A 19,417-nucleotide genomic window follows, 5' to 3' on the forward strand; every position below is an offset into this window, starting at 1 on the left:
GTGAGATAGGAGATATGAGGGATAGAGAGATGGATAGATACACAGCCCTACCGCCCCCAATTATAAAGTGGTTACAATGTGTTCTCTTTTGTGACACTTTACAGATCGGGCTCGGAGAAGGAAGCTGAGGGAGGAGCGGTCCTGGCTACTGTCACAGGGAAAAGAGTTACCCCCTGAATTATGCCACCTGGAACCAACCTCACCCATCCAGGGGGAATATCGAGTGCCAGATCTGTAAGTGCTTGTGTGTGTGAATAGGGCAGTGTTTCTTGACCAATGTGCCGTTGGCTGTCTAGGCATGCTGGGAGTTGTAGTTTCATAACAGCTGGAGACACACTGGTTGAGAAACATTGATGTTATAGAAGTTCTCATATAGTACATTGTCCTTACCATCTTCTCCCTCCTCCCTGTCAGGTTGGCTATTGACCTGGACGATCAGTACACAGCCATGTATAAAGGTGAGATGTGAGGCTGAATGTTGGGGTGCACTACGAAATTATCTCAGCTGTAATGTTAGAAGCACTCTCTTAGCTCTATCTGTATACTGCTGCTACTATCTCTATGGAATCAGGATATATATTAGTTATGTGACGTCCCGACCTGCCCCCTCAATGCAAGTCTATGGGAGGGGGCGTGACTGCCGTTACGACCCCCTCCCATAGACTTGCATTGAGGGGGTGGGGTGTGACATAATACAGGGGAGGAGTCATGACATCGCGATACTCCGGCCCCGTGGTCCTGAGGCATCAGACTCGGAACCTCAAGCGCTGCGTGGAGCACACACAGGTGGATGCTGCGTGAGAGATTGTGGGGGTCCCCAGCGGTGGGACCCCCATGATCAGACATCTTATCTGCTATAGGGCCAGTGTACCCCTTTAAGATTCCAAACAGTTCCCTTATCTTAATGTGATATGTGCTGATAAGTGTCGAATATTTCTATGGAATAATACTTTATAGCCGTTGATGTTATTTATGACTGCTTAGGATACATAGTACTTATACCCCCTCCCACCAGCTCTATCTGTATACTACTGCTATCTCTCTGGGATTAGGATGCATAGTAGTTATACCCCCTCCCCCAGCTCTATCTGTATACTGCTGCTATCTCTATGGGATCAGGATACATATTAGTTATACCCCCTCCCCCCAGCTCTATCTGTATACTACTGCTGTCTCTATGGGATCAGGATACATATTAGTTATAACCCCTCCCCCCAGCTCTATCTGTATACTGCTGCTATCTCTATAGGATCAGTATATATAGTAGTATTGCACAAGACAGTAACTTTTATGTAAACAATTTCCCCTTGACATCTCTTCTTCCTTCAGTCCTGGATGTGGTGAAGGCTCATAAGGATTCTTGGCCATTTCTGGAGCCGGTGGATGAGTCCTACGCTCCTAACTACTATGATATAATCACAGTAAGTCACTGACGCCATCTTGTTCTGTTTTCATGTTATTTTCCCTTTAATATATATATTCCCCCCCCCCCCCTTAATCTGAGGACACTATTTCCCCATTATCTGAACGTGTTTTGTCCCCCAGTGTCCTATGGATATTTCCAAGGTGGAGCAGCGGTTGTGCTCGGGGTATTACCTCACCAAGGATCAGTTCGTCAAAGACATGAAAACAATCTTCAAAAACTGCGTCAAGTACAATGGGCTGGATAGCGGTGAGTTCTCCAGGTAGACAGAGACTTGTGGCGAATTTAATGACCAGCAATTTTCTCTTAGGGTAGGGTCACCTCCGTCTGCCGTGCTGGATGATCGGATCGCTGCGGGAGGTCCGATAATCCATTTTAGTGACCGCGATGCTGCAGATGCCGTGATCTGTTTTGATCACGTCATCTGAGGGGTTAATGGCGGACATCCGCGGGATCGCGGATGTCCGCCATTACCGGCGGGTCCCTGGCTGGGATCAGCAGCCGGGACCTGCCGCGCATGATTCGGGTATCGCTCCGATGTGCGTGGTTAAGCTTAGGATGTAAATGTACGTCCTGGTGCGTTAAGTACCAGCTCACCAGGACGTACATTTACGTCCTGTGTCCTTAAGGGGTTAATCATAAAAATAAAAAAAATTACATAATTTGTTTCAATTATATTTTTTATTATAATAAAATTATTTAAGAATATGTTTTAAAAGAGTAGTCTAGTGAAAAATAACTTCTCCTATCTAAGGATAGCAGATGAGTTATAGATTGCGGGGGTCCAAGCGCTGGGACCCCCCACGATCTCCTGCACGTGGCCCCGGCAGTTTTCCTAAAGCTGATGTCCGACCTTTGCAGGAGGCCGTGACCGACACCCCCCCTCCATGTATCTCTATGGGGTAGATTGAGGGGCGTGACATTATATTTAATTTTTTTTTATAAATAGTAATATTTAAAAAATAATAAATTAATACATTTTATTTTTATACGATTTTTGTCCCTAATATATTTTTATTATCCGCACTAATAGAATACACAGAGATGGCTGACAGTCTGGAGCGCTGCTTTAGAAAGGCTTTACTGAAACATCTCCCGGATGATGATGCGGAGTCTGATGGCGACACCTGGATTCGCTCCGAGGACAAAGAGAAACCTGTGAAGAGAAGGAGCCAGGGGAGGCGCTCCAGGGCTGGAGGGTGGAGGAAGGGTAAAGAGGAAGGTGGGAGAAAGAGGCAGAGTTCAGAGAGCAGCATGATCCACCAATCATCACCCAGCGAGGACGGAGAGGACAGACTGCACCCGGCTGAGAGCAGAGCGCCAAAAGGACAACCGTATGCCTATCCAGGGCAGTATGGGGGAATGCCGAGGAACTCGTTCCATCCAGGTGACATGGTAAAAAGATAAGGAACTGATTTATACGTTTTATACTGATATACATATACAGTGGGGCAAAAAGTATTTAGTCAGCCACCAATTGTACAAGTTCTCCCCCTTTATAAAGATGAGGCTGTAATTATCATCATAGGTTATAACCTCAACTATGAGACAGAATGAGAAAAAATCCATAAGATCACATTGTCTGATTATTAAAGAATTTATCCGCAAATTATGGTGGAAAATAAGTATTTGGTTAATAACAAAAGTTCCTCTCAATACTTTTATATTCCCTTTGTTGGCAATGACAGAGGTCACATGTTTTGTCTTCACAAGGTTTTCACACACTGTTGCTGGTATTTTGGCCCATTCCTCCATGCAGATCTCCTCTAGAGCAGTGATGTTTTGGGGCTGTCGCTGGGCAACACAGACTTTTAACCCCCCCCCCTTTAAAGGTTTTCTATGGGGTTGAGATCTGGAGACTGGCTAGGCCACTCCAGGACCTTGAAATGCTTCTTAAGAAGCCACTCCTTCGTTGCCCAGGTGGTGTGTTTGAGATCATTGTCATGCTGAAAGACCCAGCCACGTTTTATCTTCAATGCCCTTACTGATGGAAGGAGGTTTTAACTTAAAATCTCACGATACATGGCCCCATTCATTCTTTCCTTTACACGGATCAGTCGTCCTGGTCCCTTGGCAGAAAAACAGCCCCAAAGCATGATGTTTCCACCCCATGCTTCACAGTAGGTATGGTGTTCTTTGGATGCAACTCGGCTTTCTTTCTCCTCCAAACACGACGAGTTGAGTTTTTACCAAAAAAGTTCTACTTTGGTTTCATCGGACCATATGACATTCTCCCAATCCTCTTCTGGATCATCCAAATGCTCTCTAGCTAACTTCAGACGGGACCGGACATGTACTGACTTAAGCAGGGGGACACGTCTGGCACTGCATGATTTGAGTCCCTTGTGGTGTAGTGTGTTACTGATGGTAGCCTTTGTTACTTTGGTCCCAGCTCTCTGCAGGTCATTAACTTGGTTCCCGTGTGTGGTTCTGGGATTTTTGCTCACCGTTCTTGTGATCATTTTGACACCACGGGGTGAGATCTTGTGTGGAGCCCCAGATGGAGGGAGATTATCAGTGGTCTTGTATGTCTTCCATTTTCTAATAATTGCTCCCACAGTTGATTTCTTCACACCAAGCTGCTTGCCTATTGCAGATTCAGTCTTCCCATCCTGGTGCAGGTCTACAATTTTGTTTCTGGTGTCCTTCAACAGCTCTTTGGTCTTGGCCATAGTGGAGTTTGGAGTGTGATTGTTTGAGGTTGTGGACAGGAGTCTTTTATACTGATAACAAGTTCAAACAGGAGCCATTAATACAGGTAATGAGTGGAGGACAGAGGAGACTCTTAAAGGAGAAGTTACAGGTCTGTGAGAGACAGAAATCTTGCTTGTTTGTAGGTGACCAAATACTTATTTTCCACCATAATTTTCAAATAAATTCTTTAAAAATCAGACAATGTGATGTTATGGATTCTTTTTCTCATTCTGTCTCTCATAGTGAAGGTTATACCTATGATGGAAATTACAGTATACTCATCTTTTTAAGTGGGAGAACTTGCACAATTGATGGCTGACTAAATACTGCCCCTATATACAGGAATATAACTACTATAGTACTGCCCCCTATATACAGGAATATAACTACTATAGTACTGCCCCCTATATACAAGAATATAACTACTATAATACTGCTCCTATATACAAGAATAGAACTACTATAATACTGCCTCCTATATACAAGAATATAACTACTATAATACTGCCTCCTATATACAAGAATATAACTACTATAATACTGCCCCCTATATACAAGAATATAACTACTATAATACCGCCTCCTATATACAAGAATATAACTACTATAATACCGCCTCCTATATACAAGAATAGAACTACTATAATACCGCCTCCTATATACAAGAATATAACTACTATAATACCGCCTCCTATATACAAGAATAGAACTACTATAATACTGCTCCTATATACAAGAATATAACTACTATAATACTGCTCCTATATACAAGAATATATCTACTATAATACTGCCTCCTATATACAAGAATATAACCACTATAATACCGCCTCCTATATACAAGAATATAACTACTATAATACCGCCTCCTATATACAAGAATAGAACTACTATAATACTGCTCCTATATACAAGAATATAACTACTATAATACTGCTCCTATATACAAGAATATATCTACTATAATACTGCCTCCTATATACAAGAATATATCTACTATAATACTGCCTCCTATATACAAGAATATAACCACTATAATACTGCCTCCTATATACAAGAATATAACTACTATAATATTGCTCCTATATACAAGAATATAACTACTATAATACTGCTCCTATATACAAGAATATAACTACTATAATACTGCTTCCTATATACAAGAATATAACTACTATAATACTGCCCCTATATACAAGAATATAACTACTATAATACTGCCCCTATATGCAAGAATATAACTACTATAATACTGCCCCTATATGCAAGAATATAACTACTATAATACTGCCCCTATATACAAGAATATAACTACTATAATACTGCTCCTATATACAAGAATATAACTACTATAATACTGCTCCCATATACAAGAATATAACTACTATAATACTGCTCCTATATACAAGAATATATCTACTATAATACTGCCTCCTATATACAAGAATATATCTACTATAATACTGCCTCCTATATACAAGAATATAACCACTATAATACTGCCTCCTATATACAAGAATATAACTACTATAATACTGCCTCCTATATACAAGAATATAACTACTATAATACTGCCTCCTATATACAAGAATATAACTACTATAATACATCCTCCTATATACAAGAATATAACTACTATAATACTGCTTCCTATATACAAGAATATAACTACTATAATACTGCCCCTATATGCAAGAATATAACTACTATAATACTGCCCCTATATACAAGAATATAACTACTATAATACTGCTCCTATATACAAGAATATAACTACTATAATACTGCTCCTATATACAAGAATATAACTACTATAATACTGCCCCTATATACAAGAATATAACTACTATAATACTGCTCCTATATACAAGAATATAACTACTATAATACTACTCCTATATACAAGAATATAACTACTATAATACTGCCCCTATATACAAGAATAGAACTACTATAATACTACCCCTATATACAAGAATAGAACTACTATAATACTACTCCTATATACAAGAATATAACTACTATAATACTGCCCCTATATACAAGAATAGAACTACTATAATACTACCCCTATATACAAGAATAGAACTACTATAATACTGCCCCCTATGTAGGAGAGTGTATAAATATTAGGCTGTTGTATATGATCTCTGGTTCTGGGGGTATAATACTGCTCTGTGATGTATGTTGCAGTCCGCTATGGGGATGCACGCTCCTCTTCGGGGATCAGTCACCGGCCTTGGTTTTGGACCCTTGAGATTCCCAGAGCCGCTCCCAGGTGATCCCATTCATAGTGCTCAGAGTTATGGAGCTCAGGTACACAGTCGTATATATGTGTGGCGGTATATTTTTCTTGCTGTATCCATTGTCACCACTTGACGTGTCGTTTTGTTGCAGGCTGGCGTCCACATGCCGGAACATAATAAATGTACAGACTACAGAGCCCAGCGAGCACCTGGTGGCTCTGATCCTGTGTATCCAGTAAGAACATCTGTCCAAGAAGGGGGCAAGCATCCGCAATCTAACCCTCCTGCTGGTTGTATACCCCCCGTGAGACCCCCTGTACCTGATGGAAGAGCGCCCCCCTCTGGCCCCTCTCATCCACCTTACAGATATGGACCTCAGCCAGCTACGTGGAATGGAAATGGACATCGGCACCCAGGTCTGATAGCAGAAGATGGAGTAGAACAACCTCCTCGATACTATCAACCTTCAGACCCTCGACTAAGACCCCCGGGCCCCCACCCTGGGGTCAGACCTTCGTTTGGTTCAGGGAATTCCATGATGGACAGTCCGGAGATGATTGCGATGCAGAGATTGTCGTCTTTAGTCTGTTCCTCGGCATCAGGCAATGTGTCTCAGCCGTCCTCAAATCCTTACCCACCCCAGGCACCGTCTATACCGTACCCGAATCCACCCCCTGCAACCGCTTACCCATCTCAGGTGCCTCTCACCCCTGACCCCCCTCAGACATCATCCACTTCATTACAGCCCAGTGAGATAAACAATGGAAATAATGGATCAGAAGACGCTCCAAATCCTGAAAGAACGACAGATAAAGCAGGTAAAATGCTGAATATAAAGAAACTGATAAATAGTTGTGCGCTCACTATTCTGCTGGTGAGGTCACTGTGTACATACATTACATTACTTATCCTGTACTGATCCTGAGTTATATCCTGTATTATACTCCAGAGCTGTACTCACTATTCTGCTGGTGAGGTCACTGTGTACATACATTACATTACTTATCCTGTACTGATCCTGAGTTATATCCTGTATTATACTCCAGAGCTGTACTCACTATTCTGCTGGTGAGGACACTGTGTACATACATTACATTACTTATCCTGTACTGATCCTGAGTTATATCCTGTATTATACTCCAGAGCTGTACTCACTATTCTGCTGGTGAGGTCACTGTGTACATACATTACATTACTTATCCTGTACTGATCCTGAGTTATATCCTGTATTATACCCCAGAGCTGCACTCACTATTCTGCTGGTGAGGTCACTGTGTATATACATTACATTACTTATCCTGTACTGATCCTGAGTTATATCCTGTATTATACCCCAGAGCTGTACTCACTATTCTGCTGGTGAGGTCTCTGTGTACATACATTACATTACTTATCCTGTACTGATCCTGAGTTATATCCTGTATTATACTCTAGAGCTGTACTCACTATTCTGCTGGTGAGGTCACTGTGTACATACATTACATTACTTATCCTGTACTGATCCTGAGTTATATCCTGTATTATACTCCAGAGCTATACTCACTATTCTGCTGGTGAGGTCACTGTGTACATACATTACTTATCCTGTACTGATCCTGAGTTATATCCTGTATTATACTCCAGAGCTGTACTCACTATTCTGCTGGTGAGGTCACTGTGTACATATATTACATTACTTATCCTGTACTGATCCGGAGTTATATCCTGTATTATACCCCAGAGCTGTACTCACTATTCTGCTGGTGAGGTCACTGTGTACATACATTACATTACTTATCCTGTACTGATCCTGAGTTATATCCTGTATTATACTCCAGAGCTGTACTCACTATTCTGCTGGTGAGGTCACGGTATACATACATTACATTACTTATCCTGTACTGATCCTGAGTTATATCCTGTATTATACTCCAGAGCTGCGCTCACTATTCTTCTCATTATCATTTATAGAAGTTTGTCCATCTCCTGCACCCCCAGTGATGTCACAAGACCAGACCCTGCCAGATTTGTCGTTGCCGTCCAACTTACCAACAATCCCAGATCCCAGGTTGGCTCATCCCTCGGAGGTAATCCCTGAGATTCTGACTAATCCAATTCCCAGTGATGTCCAAAATGAGGACAAGTCAGCGGCTTCAGGGTCCGGCATTTGTTCTGGTTCTGAGCAGAACCTTCTGGTCCCTCCGAATGTATTGGACGCACCAGAAAGGCCACCTGAGGGAGCAGACGGAAGTGCTAAAATGGACCCTGAGCCAATCACTCACCAAGAGGTTCCTCGGCCTTCGCCCTATGTAGACATGGCAGGACCAGCACATAAGGGGGAATTGGCCCCTATGGTTCCAGCTGCTGGTAACAGACCTCGCATGGGTCAGTGTCCAGGACCTGAACGGCCCCCAGGACCTCGTTATCCACTCCAGCAGTTAGGGAATGGACACCTACGACCTCACCCAGGCCAATTCCCTGGATACCATCACCAGGGTGAGGCTTACTCTTACCCGCAGCCACAACAAGCGCAGCCTCCATATCAGCCTTACCAGCGGCCTCCCTATTACCCTCAGGAGTACCAACGCTGGAACCACAATGGACAGCAGACCCCCCGGCACCCAGGGGGTTACCCACAACCAGATGGGGCTATCAACACACAAAATATGGGAGAGTTACGGAGCCTTCTCATGTCTCCTCTGCTGGAAGGAGAACCCAGAGCCGTGCCGGGAGAAAACACTGAGTGCCCCGAGGGGAAAGGAGAGAAGAGCGATGACTCCTCCACCCGTCCAGAGAGCCCCAAACAGTTCCTGGATTTAGACAGTCATAAGAGACAGAGTGGCCCATATGCCTATGGACGGCCGCAGGGCTGGGCAAATGTCAACTTCCAGCCCCCATCTAATATGATGACTCAACTGCACTACCCTCCCCAACACCAGTACCCTCCTCGAGGATACCCGCGGCTGCCTCTACACCAGCAACGCCACCCTGTGCCTGGACAGACCAACGGCCACCCACAAATGGGCTCTGGTTACCCACATATGGAGAGTAGAGGGCACTTCCATGCTGCTATGATGGAGCAGGGCGGGATGCACCAATTTAGTGAACTTTACCGGCCACAAGGGTAGGTACATTGCTTCAAATCTGCTTAAAGATCTACTTCGAGTAACTAAACCCGTAGCCCATCCATTCCCCCTCATAATCCGATTTAATTATCTTATCAGTCATTTGCTATCTAGAGCAGTTTCTCCCCTTTCAATTGTCACTTAGGCTGGGGGGAGCTAAAACCAGGCACTCCCATATGTTGCCCGTATATAATGTATTTCAATGAGCCGACCGGAGTGAACCGGTTGGCTCACTTTTGCCCGTACGCGGTTTTCTACCGGACCTAAAACCGTGGTTGACTCATTGAAGTACATTTAATACGGGTGGCATACTGCAGGGATACGGGAGCGCCCGGTTTTAGCTCCCCCCAGCCGTATGCGGTCCCGTATTGGGAAAAACGTGACGTTAACCCAGCCTTACATGCAGGGAGTGAGGAAAATGCACCATACTGCCATCCAGGGTCTCCTTATTTAAAGGGGTACTCCGGTGTAAAACTTTTTTATTTTTAAATCAACTGGTGCCAGAGAGTTAAACAGATTTTAAGATTAAAAATCTTTACCCTTCCAGTACTTTTTAGCAGCTGTATGGTACAGAGGAAATTCTTTTCTTTTTTAATTTTTTTTGTCTTGTCCACAGTGCTCTCTGCTGACACCTCTGTCCGTGTCAAGAACTATACAGAGCCGCATATATTTGCAATGGGGATTTTCTCCTGCTCTGGACAGTTTCTGATACAGGCATCAGGTGTCAGCAGAGAGCACTGTGGCAAAAAAGAAATAAAAAAAGAAACACATTTTCTCTGTAGTATACAGCTGCAAAAAAGTACTGGAAGGGTAAAGATTTTTTAACAGAAGTCATTTACAAATGTGTTTAACTTTCTGGCACCAATTGATTATAAAAAAAATATATTCCACCGGTGTACCCCCTTTTAAATCCCTCTCTGAAAAAAAGACCCCACCCTCCTGAGAGACACAGACCATGTGGTTTTTGGCCTGCATTGATGAGTCCTTCTTCCTTTAGTGCTAAGACCTTATGCTGCTCAGAGCAGGAGGGTGGGGGCTTCTCTCGGAGAGTGAGCTGCAATGATTCCTGAGAAATGTAGTATCTATGAGTTAAGGGGAGGGAAGGATGCCAGAGAAGACAAAAGGCCACCTGAGCCATGCATATCAGGCTGGATCATTTACAGGGCACATAGATGTAACTTGTAGAGATGTTACTAGTCTAATATAATGGGGAAATATTTTAGGAAAATCATAGAAAAATCAAGAATAACATATTCCAATTGCACAATATATATTTATTAACAACACAATAATAGTGGTAGAAGTGGTTAAAGGCAAATGTAAACCAATGATTATGGAAAGCATATGGGGGCAGCTAGTCTTATCCCGATCTATATTTCCTTCCTGACTATACTGTAGGTCCCCTGTCCTAGTGACCTGGGCCTACACCAGAACCTCCTAGTAGACCCTAGGCTGGATGGGAGACACATATATTGGTGATATATCAGTTAGATACGGCAGGGGAATGGCCCCTAAGTTAGGGGGCTGAGAATATAATCGCACAGATAAATTACAGGAAAACCAAACATGTGGTAAGTACACATAAAAGGACCTGTGGTAAATAACCAGGGTATAACACCGTATTCAGATATGTGACATGAGCAGTTGTCTGTACAGCACAGTTGGAGATATACATATGCACATAAGGGTAAGACCACATATCCAACGCGTTTCGCTTCTCTGTATTACTAGTGTATTACTCAGTGACATGCGGACAGCTGGTATACACTATCCTCTCTCCCGGGTCCTTTGGACCGGACCCAGTACATACCTCTGGGACACACGCACCAGACCTATTTGCTCCCGAGTGGGGGCTATTACAAGTACCTACCTGTTACCGGGTTACCCATGCACAAGACCTAATTGCTCCCAAGCGGGGACTAACATTCACCAAGGATTCATCTATTGCCGGGTTACCCACGTATAAGATAAAGCACCAATAACAGTTGAAGAATACCTAAAGTACGCACTCCTTCAAGAATCTATACTTGTGATGGCACATAGCAACCATGTGTAGGGTCTCCAGTGACCCCTCTCTAAGTATTCCTTACTAATCCCTGAGGAGCTACCTGTAGTAATAGAGTAGCGAAACGCGTTGGTTATGTGGTTTTACATTTATGTGCGTATGTATATCTCCAACTATGCTGTACAGACAACGTTACGTGGGTAACCTGGTAATAGATGAATCCTTGGTGAATGTTAGTCCCCGCTTGGGAGCAATTAGGTCTTGTGCATGGGTAACCCGGTAACAGGTAGGTACTTGTAATAGTCCCCACTCGGGAGCAATAGGTCTGGTGCGTGTGTCCCAGAGGTATGTACTGGGTCCGGTCCAAAGGACTAGGGAGAGAGGATAGTGTATACCAGCTGTCCGCATGTGACTGAGTAATAAACTAGTAATACAGAGTAGCGAAACGCGTTGGATATGTGGTCTTACCTTTATGTGCATATGTATCTCCAACTATGCTGTACAGACAACTGCTCATGTCACATATCTGAATACGGTGTTATACCCTGGTTATTTCCCACATGTTTGGTTTTCCTGTAATTTATCTGTGAGACTATATATACTCAGCCCCCTACCTTAGGGGGTCATTCCCCTGCCGTATCTAACTGATATATCACCAATATATGCGTCTCCCATCCAGCCTAGGGTTTACTAGGAGGTTCTGGTGTAGGCCCAGGTCACTAGGACAGGGGACCTACAGTATAGTCAGGAAGGAAATATAGATCGGGATAAGACTAGCTGCCCCCATATGCTTTCCATAATCATTGGTTTACATTTGCCTTGAACCACTTCTACCACTATTATTGTGTTGTTAATAAATATATATTGTGCAATTGGAATATGTTCTTGATTTTTCTTGGATCATTTACAGGGAACATATCTAGGTAGTGTGGTGGTTTTAGAGTTTGTTTTTTTTTGTTCTACTGTATACTTCCCTGGGGGGGCCCCTTTTTAAGAATCGGATGTGGCTCTTGGGGCCCTTCCGAGTAGCTCTTACTTTTATATTCTGTAGTTGTTGTGTGATATTCCTATATGATCCTTCATGTTCACTTCTCCCTTTCAGAATGCAGCTACAAATGCAGACGTCACCTTTCCCAAAAGGCAGAACTCCAGTGCAGGGGGAGATGATGGAACGGGCCCCCATGTTACCCCTGGATCAGGTAGGTTACAGCCCATGGTGCGCCATTGTGGAAGTCCGTGGTTGTCACCACACTGGGCCGCTTATTATTATTTTTTATTATTTTTTATTTTTTTTACTGGTAGTTTTTAGAGATGCCCCAGTTACAGTTGAAAATGGCAAAAATAGAAAGAAAAATTGTATATTTCTTGGTTGTGCTTCATTGGGGGACACCTATACTGATGGGTAAATGCTCTTGCCACTAGGAGGCGCTGATACTAGGAAAAGAAGTTGGCTCCTCCCTGGCAGGATATACCCGCCCACTGGAAGTGAGGTAATCTGTTTTAGTGTCAGTAGGAGGCAAGACACATGTTCGGGAGCTCTCCAGACCTGGTCTTTTATTTTCTTGTTTTCTAGTTAAGTAGGGAGGGTACTGGGCATCCGGAGCAGTGGTTTCTTATCCGTCGGTCATCCATCGGGAAGGGTTCTTGGTGTGTGCATACAATGATTCCTACCTCCACAGGTCACAAATCTTATAGTGGCCGCATCCGTGGCTGGCATTCCGATACCCCACTACTAGTGCTCGATGTCCGAAGGAGTGACCCGTTGTATCATATGGACCCATACCTGGAAACCAGACAGTGGTCTGCATGGTTTCCTCCCCCACCTGTCATTTATCAAATACCTGGTGTATCTGCGGCTGGAGTTCCGGTACCCCACTGCTAATGCCCGGTGTCCGAAGAAGTGACCTGGCGTGTCCTATGGACCCTATACGGGGTGATGGGATACTATCCACGGCTCCTCTGTCTCCCCCGATCTCCCGGGGTGACAGGGATTCTATCCATGGCTCCTAGGCCTCCCCGCCCTCCCACATGTGACAAAAGGGCACAGTAATCGCCTATCTGGCTGTTGTCCCCTCTTCCCCAGCACCTGGAAGTGTACTCGTAAAGCCAGTGCCTCGTTGTCTGCACTCTTTCTGCCGCAGTCGGTCTCCTCTCTGGGCGGCCGCGTGCATGGCTGGGTTTCCTATACCTCTCTGATGGTGGAAGGAATCTGGAACATGGTCCCAGCAGGTACACAGGACTGATGCTAGTCAGGCAGATATTAGTCTGCATGGTCTCCTAGACCACCAGGTCGCCCATCGGATCGGCCGCGCTCCAGTGCCCCACTTCTGTGGGAGGGTTCGAAGGAGTGACCCTGTACCTTCAGGAATCCTATACCAGTCAGCAACACAGTTGTCTGCATGGTTTACTACTACGTCGGGTCACCTACCATACATGGCCCACACCGTGGCGGAAGTTCAGGTAACACACTGCCAAGCTGTGGTTCCGCGAGTGTGATCCCATGTTGTTCCATGGACCTTATACAATGCTACGCATAGTGGTTTGCAGGGTTCCCTACTTTCCCAGGTCCCTCTCCACATGCCTACCACTATCACGGCTTAGGGCTGGTCACCCACTTACCGTGTGTGGTTCTGAATGCGGGACCTGGTGTGTCCCTATGAAAATTAGCCACACTCTGTGCATGGCTTTCTAATCCACCAGTTCACCTCCCCCATTCCTGCCGCTCCCGACGCTTCTGTCCGGTGACTCAATTTCAAAGTGAAGTTACAAAGAAGAAAAATGAAGAACTCTGTGGGTTCTGCGAACTCTGCGACCACAGTTCTGGTGTGTTGCACCATTGACTAGCCACCGTCTGTTGTTATGGTTCTGCCATTGCTCTCCTCCTTTCTTGGCGCAATTCCCTTTGACAGTGTCAGTTGCGCTTCACCGACACAACAGTCTTTTGGGTAACCACCTTGTGACCAGAACCTGGGAATCCCAGCTGTGTTTTCCCGTTTGCTCCAGGCCTCGATTGTCTTTTGTCCCAGGGTCTCGTCCGTGAGCCTTATGGAGTCTGGGGTTCAGTCTCGGGACTGATTTCCTGCCTCTGGTGGTTGTTCTTTCCCACCCCAGGGACTGCTTTTGTACATCCCATCAGTATAGGTGTCCCCCAATGAAGAGCGACCAAGAAAAGATTTTTTTTCTTTTACTCACTGTAAAATGTTTCTTGTAGCACCCACCCAATTCTTCATATTTTTTGTCTGGATAATCTTTTCCGGTTCTTGTTTTTTTTTTTTTTCTCATTTTTTTTATTTTATTTTTTTAAATCTGGGATTCTTTTCTAGGGTCCTTCGGACATGTTTCTTTGTTGGTTTCTCCTACTGCTTTGTGACAAAACTGATTACCTCACTTCCAGTGGGCGGGTATATCCTGCCAGGGAGGAGCTGGCTTTTTCCTAGTGTCAGCGCCTCCTAGTGGCAAGAGCATATATTCATCAGTATAGGTGTCCCCCAATGAAGGCTACGAGAGAGATTTTACAGTACAAACAAAATCTTACTTAAAAAAAAAAAAATGCATATAAAAAGTAAATAAAATACAGGTAAAAAAAAAAAAAATAACTTGCATATGAAAACATAGCTAGTATGTGTTGAAATTATTAAATAAGAGTTTTTTTTCTTTTTACTATGCCTTCCAACTCGGCTCATCAGCAGCAGATCCAGTGCTTAGTGTAACCCCTTCCTTGCTGTGCTGATGCTGTATGAGCGCGACGCTGCTTCCTATAACCCCACCCCCTCTCTATAGTTTGCAGGCTTTTCTTAAGTGGCTCAGTGCTTGGTGTAATCTCTTTATTGCTGTGCTGCTGCTTCTCATTACCCTTTATAAAACTGATCAGGAGGGTTCAGACTGCAAACATTTGTCAACTGACTGAGACAATCGCAACACTTACACTGTAAGTCTGTCTCTCTTAGCGTGCTCCTCTCCTGTCTCTACAACACCAAAAAGTGACAGAGCCCATTTAATCCTTCATGTATAAAAAAAAAAAAATAATGACTGAAGGGTGACTGAAACACTGTGGATGTTTATGGTGTTAAAGGATTACATTTTAGCTACTCCATATTAATGGTACTTCATATATGTTGACAAAGGGGTTTTGGCAGGAAGATGAATAGGTCTTAAATAGAGATAAGCGAAGTTGCAGTAAATTCGATTTGTCACAAACTTCTCGGCTCGGCAGTTGATGACTTATCCTGCGTAAATTAGTTCAGCTTTCAGGTGCTCCGGTGGGCTGGAAAAGGTGGATACAGTCCTAGGAAAGAGTCTCCCAGGACTGTATCCACCTTTTCCAGCCCACAGGAGCACCTGAAAGCTAAACTAATTTATGCAGGAAAAAGATTTCAACTGCCGAGCCGAGAAGTTCGTGACGAATGGAATTTACTATAAGTTCGCTCATCTCTAGTCTTAAATGATGCATTGATATAATAATAATAATAATAATAATAATAATAATAATAATAATAATAATAATAATAATAATAATAATAATTCTTCTTTACATCAGGAAAAAAGTTTTGCCCACTAGGTGTCTCCCTTCCCTGCGATTAACCAACTGTAGTTAGGTATAATACTAAAATAAAATCCACTAGCACAAAAATACATAGTAACCTAGTTTGTAAGGTTGAAAAAAGACAAGAATCCATAGAGTTCAACCTAAAATGTAATCACATAGAACATATTAAAATAAATCCACAGCAAAAAAAAAAAAATGAAAAAAATCCTGGGGTGGGACAACACCTGGCAAAAACAATGGCAGATGTCGTGGAAGAGAAGGAGCAGACATATTGGATCACAACTGTCCGATCTTTATGTCCTTTGGGAAGCAAGCTGCATCCACATTTACCAAAAAACTCCTTACCGCAGAAAAAAGTTTTGTCCACTAGATGTCTCCCTTCCCCTGAGCACGCCACCACAGCACAACATAGGCTTCAGGACGCCAAAATCATTTATTTTATGGACCTAAAGAAGGCACATGCTGGTGCCGAAACGCGTTGTCTGATTGTTCTAAACCATAATAAACTGTCCTGTGCTTTATTGGCGTTCCGCATTCTTTTATTCCAGCAGTAGCACTCGTCTTGAACCCCTGCTTTTTTCTACTCTCCTTTTCCTGGTTCCCTACAATCTGCTATTGGCCACCTGTATTTAGATTCAAAATGTCTATGTAACTGCAAGCTGTGTTTTCTGGGTGGACATTCTGCAAGAAATCAAATATGTGAACATGGCCTTAGTCTGCAGGCTTGTTCTAAGCAGCAGCTCTGTGCTTTGCATAACCCATTCCTTGCTGTTCTGCTGTTGTTTTTCATTTCTGCTTACATACCACTGTCCAAACCTAGTGAATTAGTTACTCCTTCAGCCACCCCCATTTGCGCTTTATAGTATTGTGCTGTGTAAACCTACAGTGTTGGCCTATTTTGTCCTATGCAATTTCACCAGTACGAGTAATATGCTGTGCTGTGATTGGACAGGCAACTAATGGAGGAGGTAACTGTGCATGTACCGCTAGGTAAACAGCCCAGCTCTCGTCCTGCTCCCTGAAATGGGTAGAGTGAAAAATAGCTTTGTACCATGGAGGGGGTTAATCTAATAAAATGATGCAGGTTTAAAAAAAAAAAAAAAAAAAAAAAGTTTTAAAAGGACAGGAAAACATTTCTGATTTGCGGGATCATGGGTAATTGAGTTGTTGACACCCTGTATTGGTTCTATACTGATGATATACTTTTACCTCCACAGACCTAATCTGAGTGACATTCAGGACGACTCCTCAATCAGCATCATGATCGCTGTCCCCCCTCCATTGATCCGTGCCTTTTGAGGGGGGGGGGGGCACCCTTCCGTGTCTCCCCCCCCCCCCCCCCTGTCCTATCCGAAGCTCCCGCAACCTTCTGTATGTTGAGCGTCCACCACAAACTGGTCATATCAAACTCTAAACTCCTCCTCCTCTTGAGGTTTACGGACCCGAAGTTCTCAGGAATTCCGCACATGGTGCCCGCGGGGCCCCTGATGCTCTGTTTACACTCCACTGATTGCTGCCTTCAATGTTCTCCCCCGACCCCCCCCCCCCCCCCCCCACACCCTTTTTTTTTTTTTTTTTTATTATAATTACATTTTCTGGATACGTTTTTCTGAATTAATGGGTCTGACCACTGAGGACACCAAACATGAACTTGCTCCTCATAGGCGTCAAAGCAAATGTATTTTCTTTCATCAGATCCCGCCCACGAGGAACATATAAAGTTTTCATTCGTGTACGCAAGTACAGAAATGATGCAGGATGGTTTCTAGATTTTGCCTTTTCTCAGCCTTCGGCTGTCATGGCATGCTGGGAGATATAGTTTTGCAACCACTCTACCAGAACTTTTTTTTTTTTTCCTTTTTTTTTTTTTCTATCCCTTTTCGGCCGACAGTATTCTCCAGGCTGTCCCACAGAATGTGAATTTTGTATTTATTTTTTTGTATATTTTTTTATTGCTTTTTTTATGTATTTGTATGTATATGTATATGAAGTTTTTTGTGTTTTTGTGTTGCTTTGTCCCACACAACCTCCAGTTACCTCAGCAGTCGCTCCAAGTGGGAAAAGCCGTATATATTTCGATTTATTCTCTATTTTAAGTTTATTTTTTGTTCTTTATTTTTATTTTGATGCCGTGAAGAAAGAGAAGGACGTGACGGATAGATGGTATTCACTGTCGTATGAGTTATTTTGTACAGAATATTAGAATAAACACTTTAGGCAACTTTGAATAAGACTTATTTTTGTGGAATTTTATTTGTTTTGGGTAATAAGGTTTATTCGTTCTTGGGGGCGGGCCAGGCGTGGGGGTTGGGTCATGGTGGGAATGTTGTCATCCGCTTTCTAAGAATGCTGTAAAGAGCGTCTTCCTCTCTGGAGGACCTTACCTGCTTGGATTACACAAACAATGCACTGGTGTGAATGGGCAGCATGTAATACTTAGTTTTCCCTTTGGGGGAGCTGCTGGAAAGCTTACTGTGCAAGTCAAGTCTTAGAATCCCAGCTAGGGGGACACTTTATAAGAATTGTCCAAAGCCTAGGACCCCTCCAAGTTATATAAAGGGTATGTATATTTTCAGACCTCAGTCAGGACCCTCTAATAACCTCTATTGGCTGAAGGGAAGAGCAAAGGGCGCACCTAGATTAACTGGCACCTGGGTCAGATCCAATATCCCTCCCCCCCTTTCCCTCAAGTAGCCATTAACTCCCTCCAGTATTGACACCCCCCCCCCACACACACACACACACACACAAAAATGCAGTAGTCCATCCACAAGTAGACAGTTCCAACTCCCCCCACCCGCAAGTAGGCTGTAGTCCTCCCCCCCCCCCCCCCTGATGGCAGTAGTCCACCCCCTACCCACCCACAGGAAGGCAGTAGTCCACCCCACACCCACAAGTAGGCAGTAGTCCACCCTCCACCCACAGGTAGGTACAGTCCACCCCCTCCACCCACAGGTAGGCAGCAGTCCACCCCCTCCACCCACAGGTAGGCAGCAGTCCACCCCCTCCACCCACAGGTAGGCGCAGTCCACCCCCTCCACCCACAGGTAGGCAGCAGTCCACCCCCCTCCACCCACAGGTAGGCAGCAGTCCACCCCCTCCACCCACAGGTAGGCAGCAGTCCACCCCCTCCACCCACAGGTAGGCAGCAGTCCACCCACAGGTAGGCAGCAGTCCACCCACAGGTAGGCAGCAGTCCACCCACAGGTAGGCAGCAGTCCACCCACAGGTAGGCAGCAGTCCACCCACAGGTAGGCAGCAGTCCACCCACAGGTAGGCAGCAGTCCACCCACAGGTAGGCAGCAGTCCACCCACAGGTAGGCAGCAGTCCACCCACAGGTAGGCAGCAGTCCACCCACAGGTAGGCAGCAGTCCACCCACAGGTAGGCAGCAGTCCAC

The 19,417-nt window shown here is 44.2% G+C and overlaps 1 protein-coding gene across 1 annotated transcript in view; it reads left to right on the forward strand.

Moving 5' to 3' along the window:
• LOC130267745 (chromatin remodeling regulator CECR2) overlaps positions 1 to 17,530 on the forward strand; it is a gene marked incomplete in the record, with an annotated part of 40,513 nt that extends 22,983 nt beyond the window's left edge. The window contains 10 exon segments of the mRNA XM_056517906.1: positions 105 to 234; positions 415 to 458; positions 1,330 to 1,421; positions 1,546 to 1,672; positions 2,457 to 2,818; positions 6,311 to 6,433; positions 6,515 to 7,181; positions 8,314 to 9,466; positions 12,575 to 12,671; positions 17,236 to 17,530. Of these exon segments, the coding sequence (XP_056373881.1) occupies positions 105 to 234; positions 415 to 458; positions 1,330 to 1,421; positions 1,546 to 1,672; positions 2,457 to 2,818; positions 6,311 to 6,433; positions 6,515 to 7,181; positions 8,314 to 9,466; positions 12,575 to 12,671; positions 17,236 to 17,241 (2,801 nt within the window).
• Between the last annotated feature and the right edge of the window lie 1,887 nt (positions 17,531 to 19,417).

The sequence above is a fragment of the Hyla sarda genome, chromosome 4 (genome assembly GCF_029499605.1).
Source record: "Hyla sarda isolate aHylSar1 chromosome 4, aHylSar1.hap1, whole genome shotgun sequence".
Lineage (NCBI taxonomy): Eukaryota > Metazoa > Chordata > Amphibia > Anura > Hylidae > Hyla > Hyla sarda.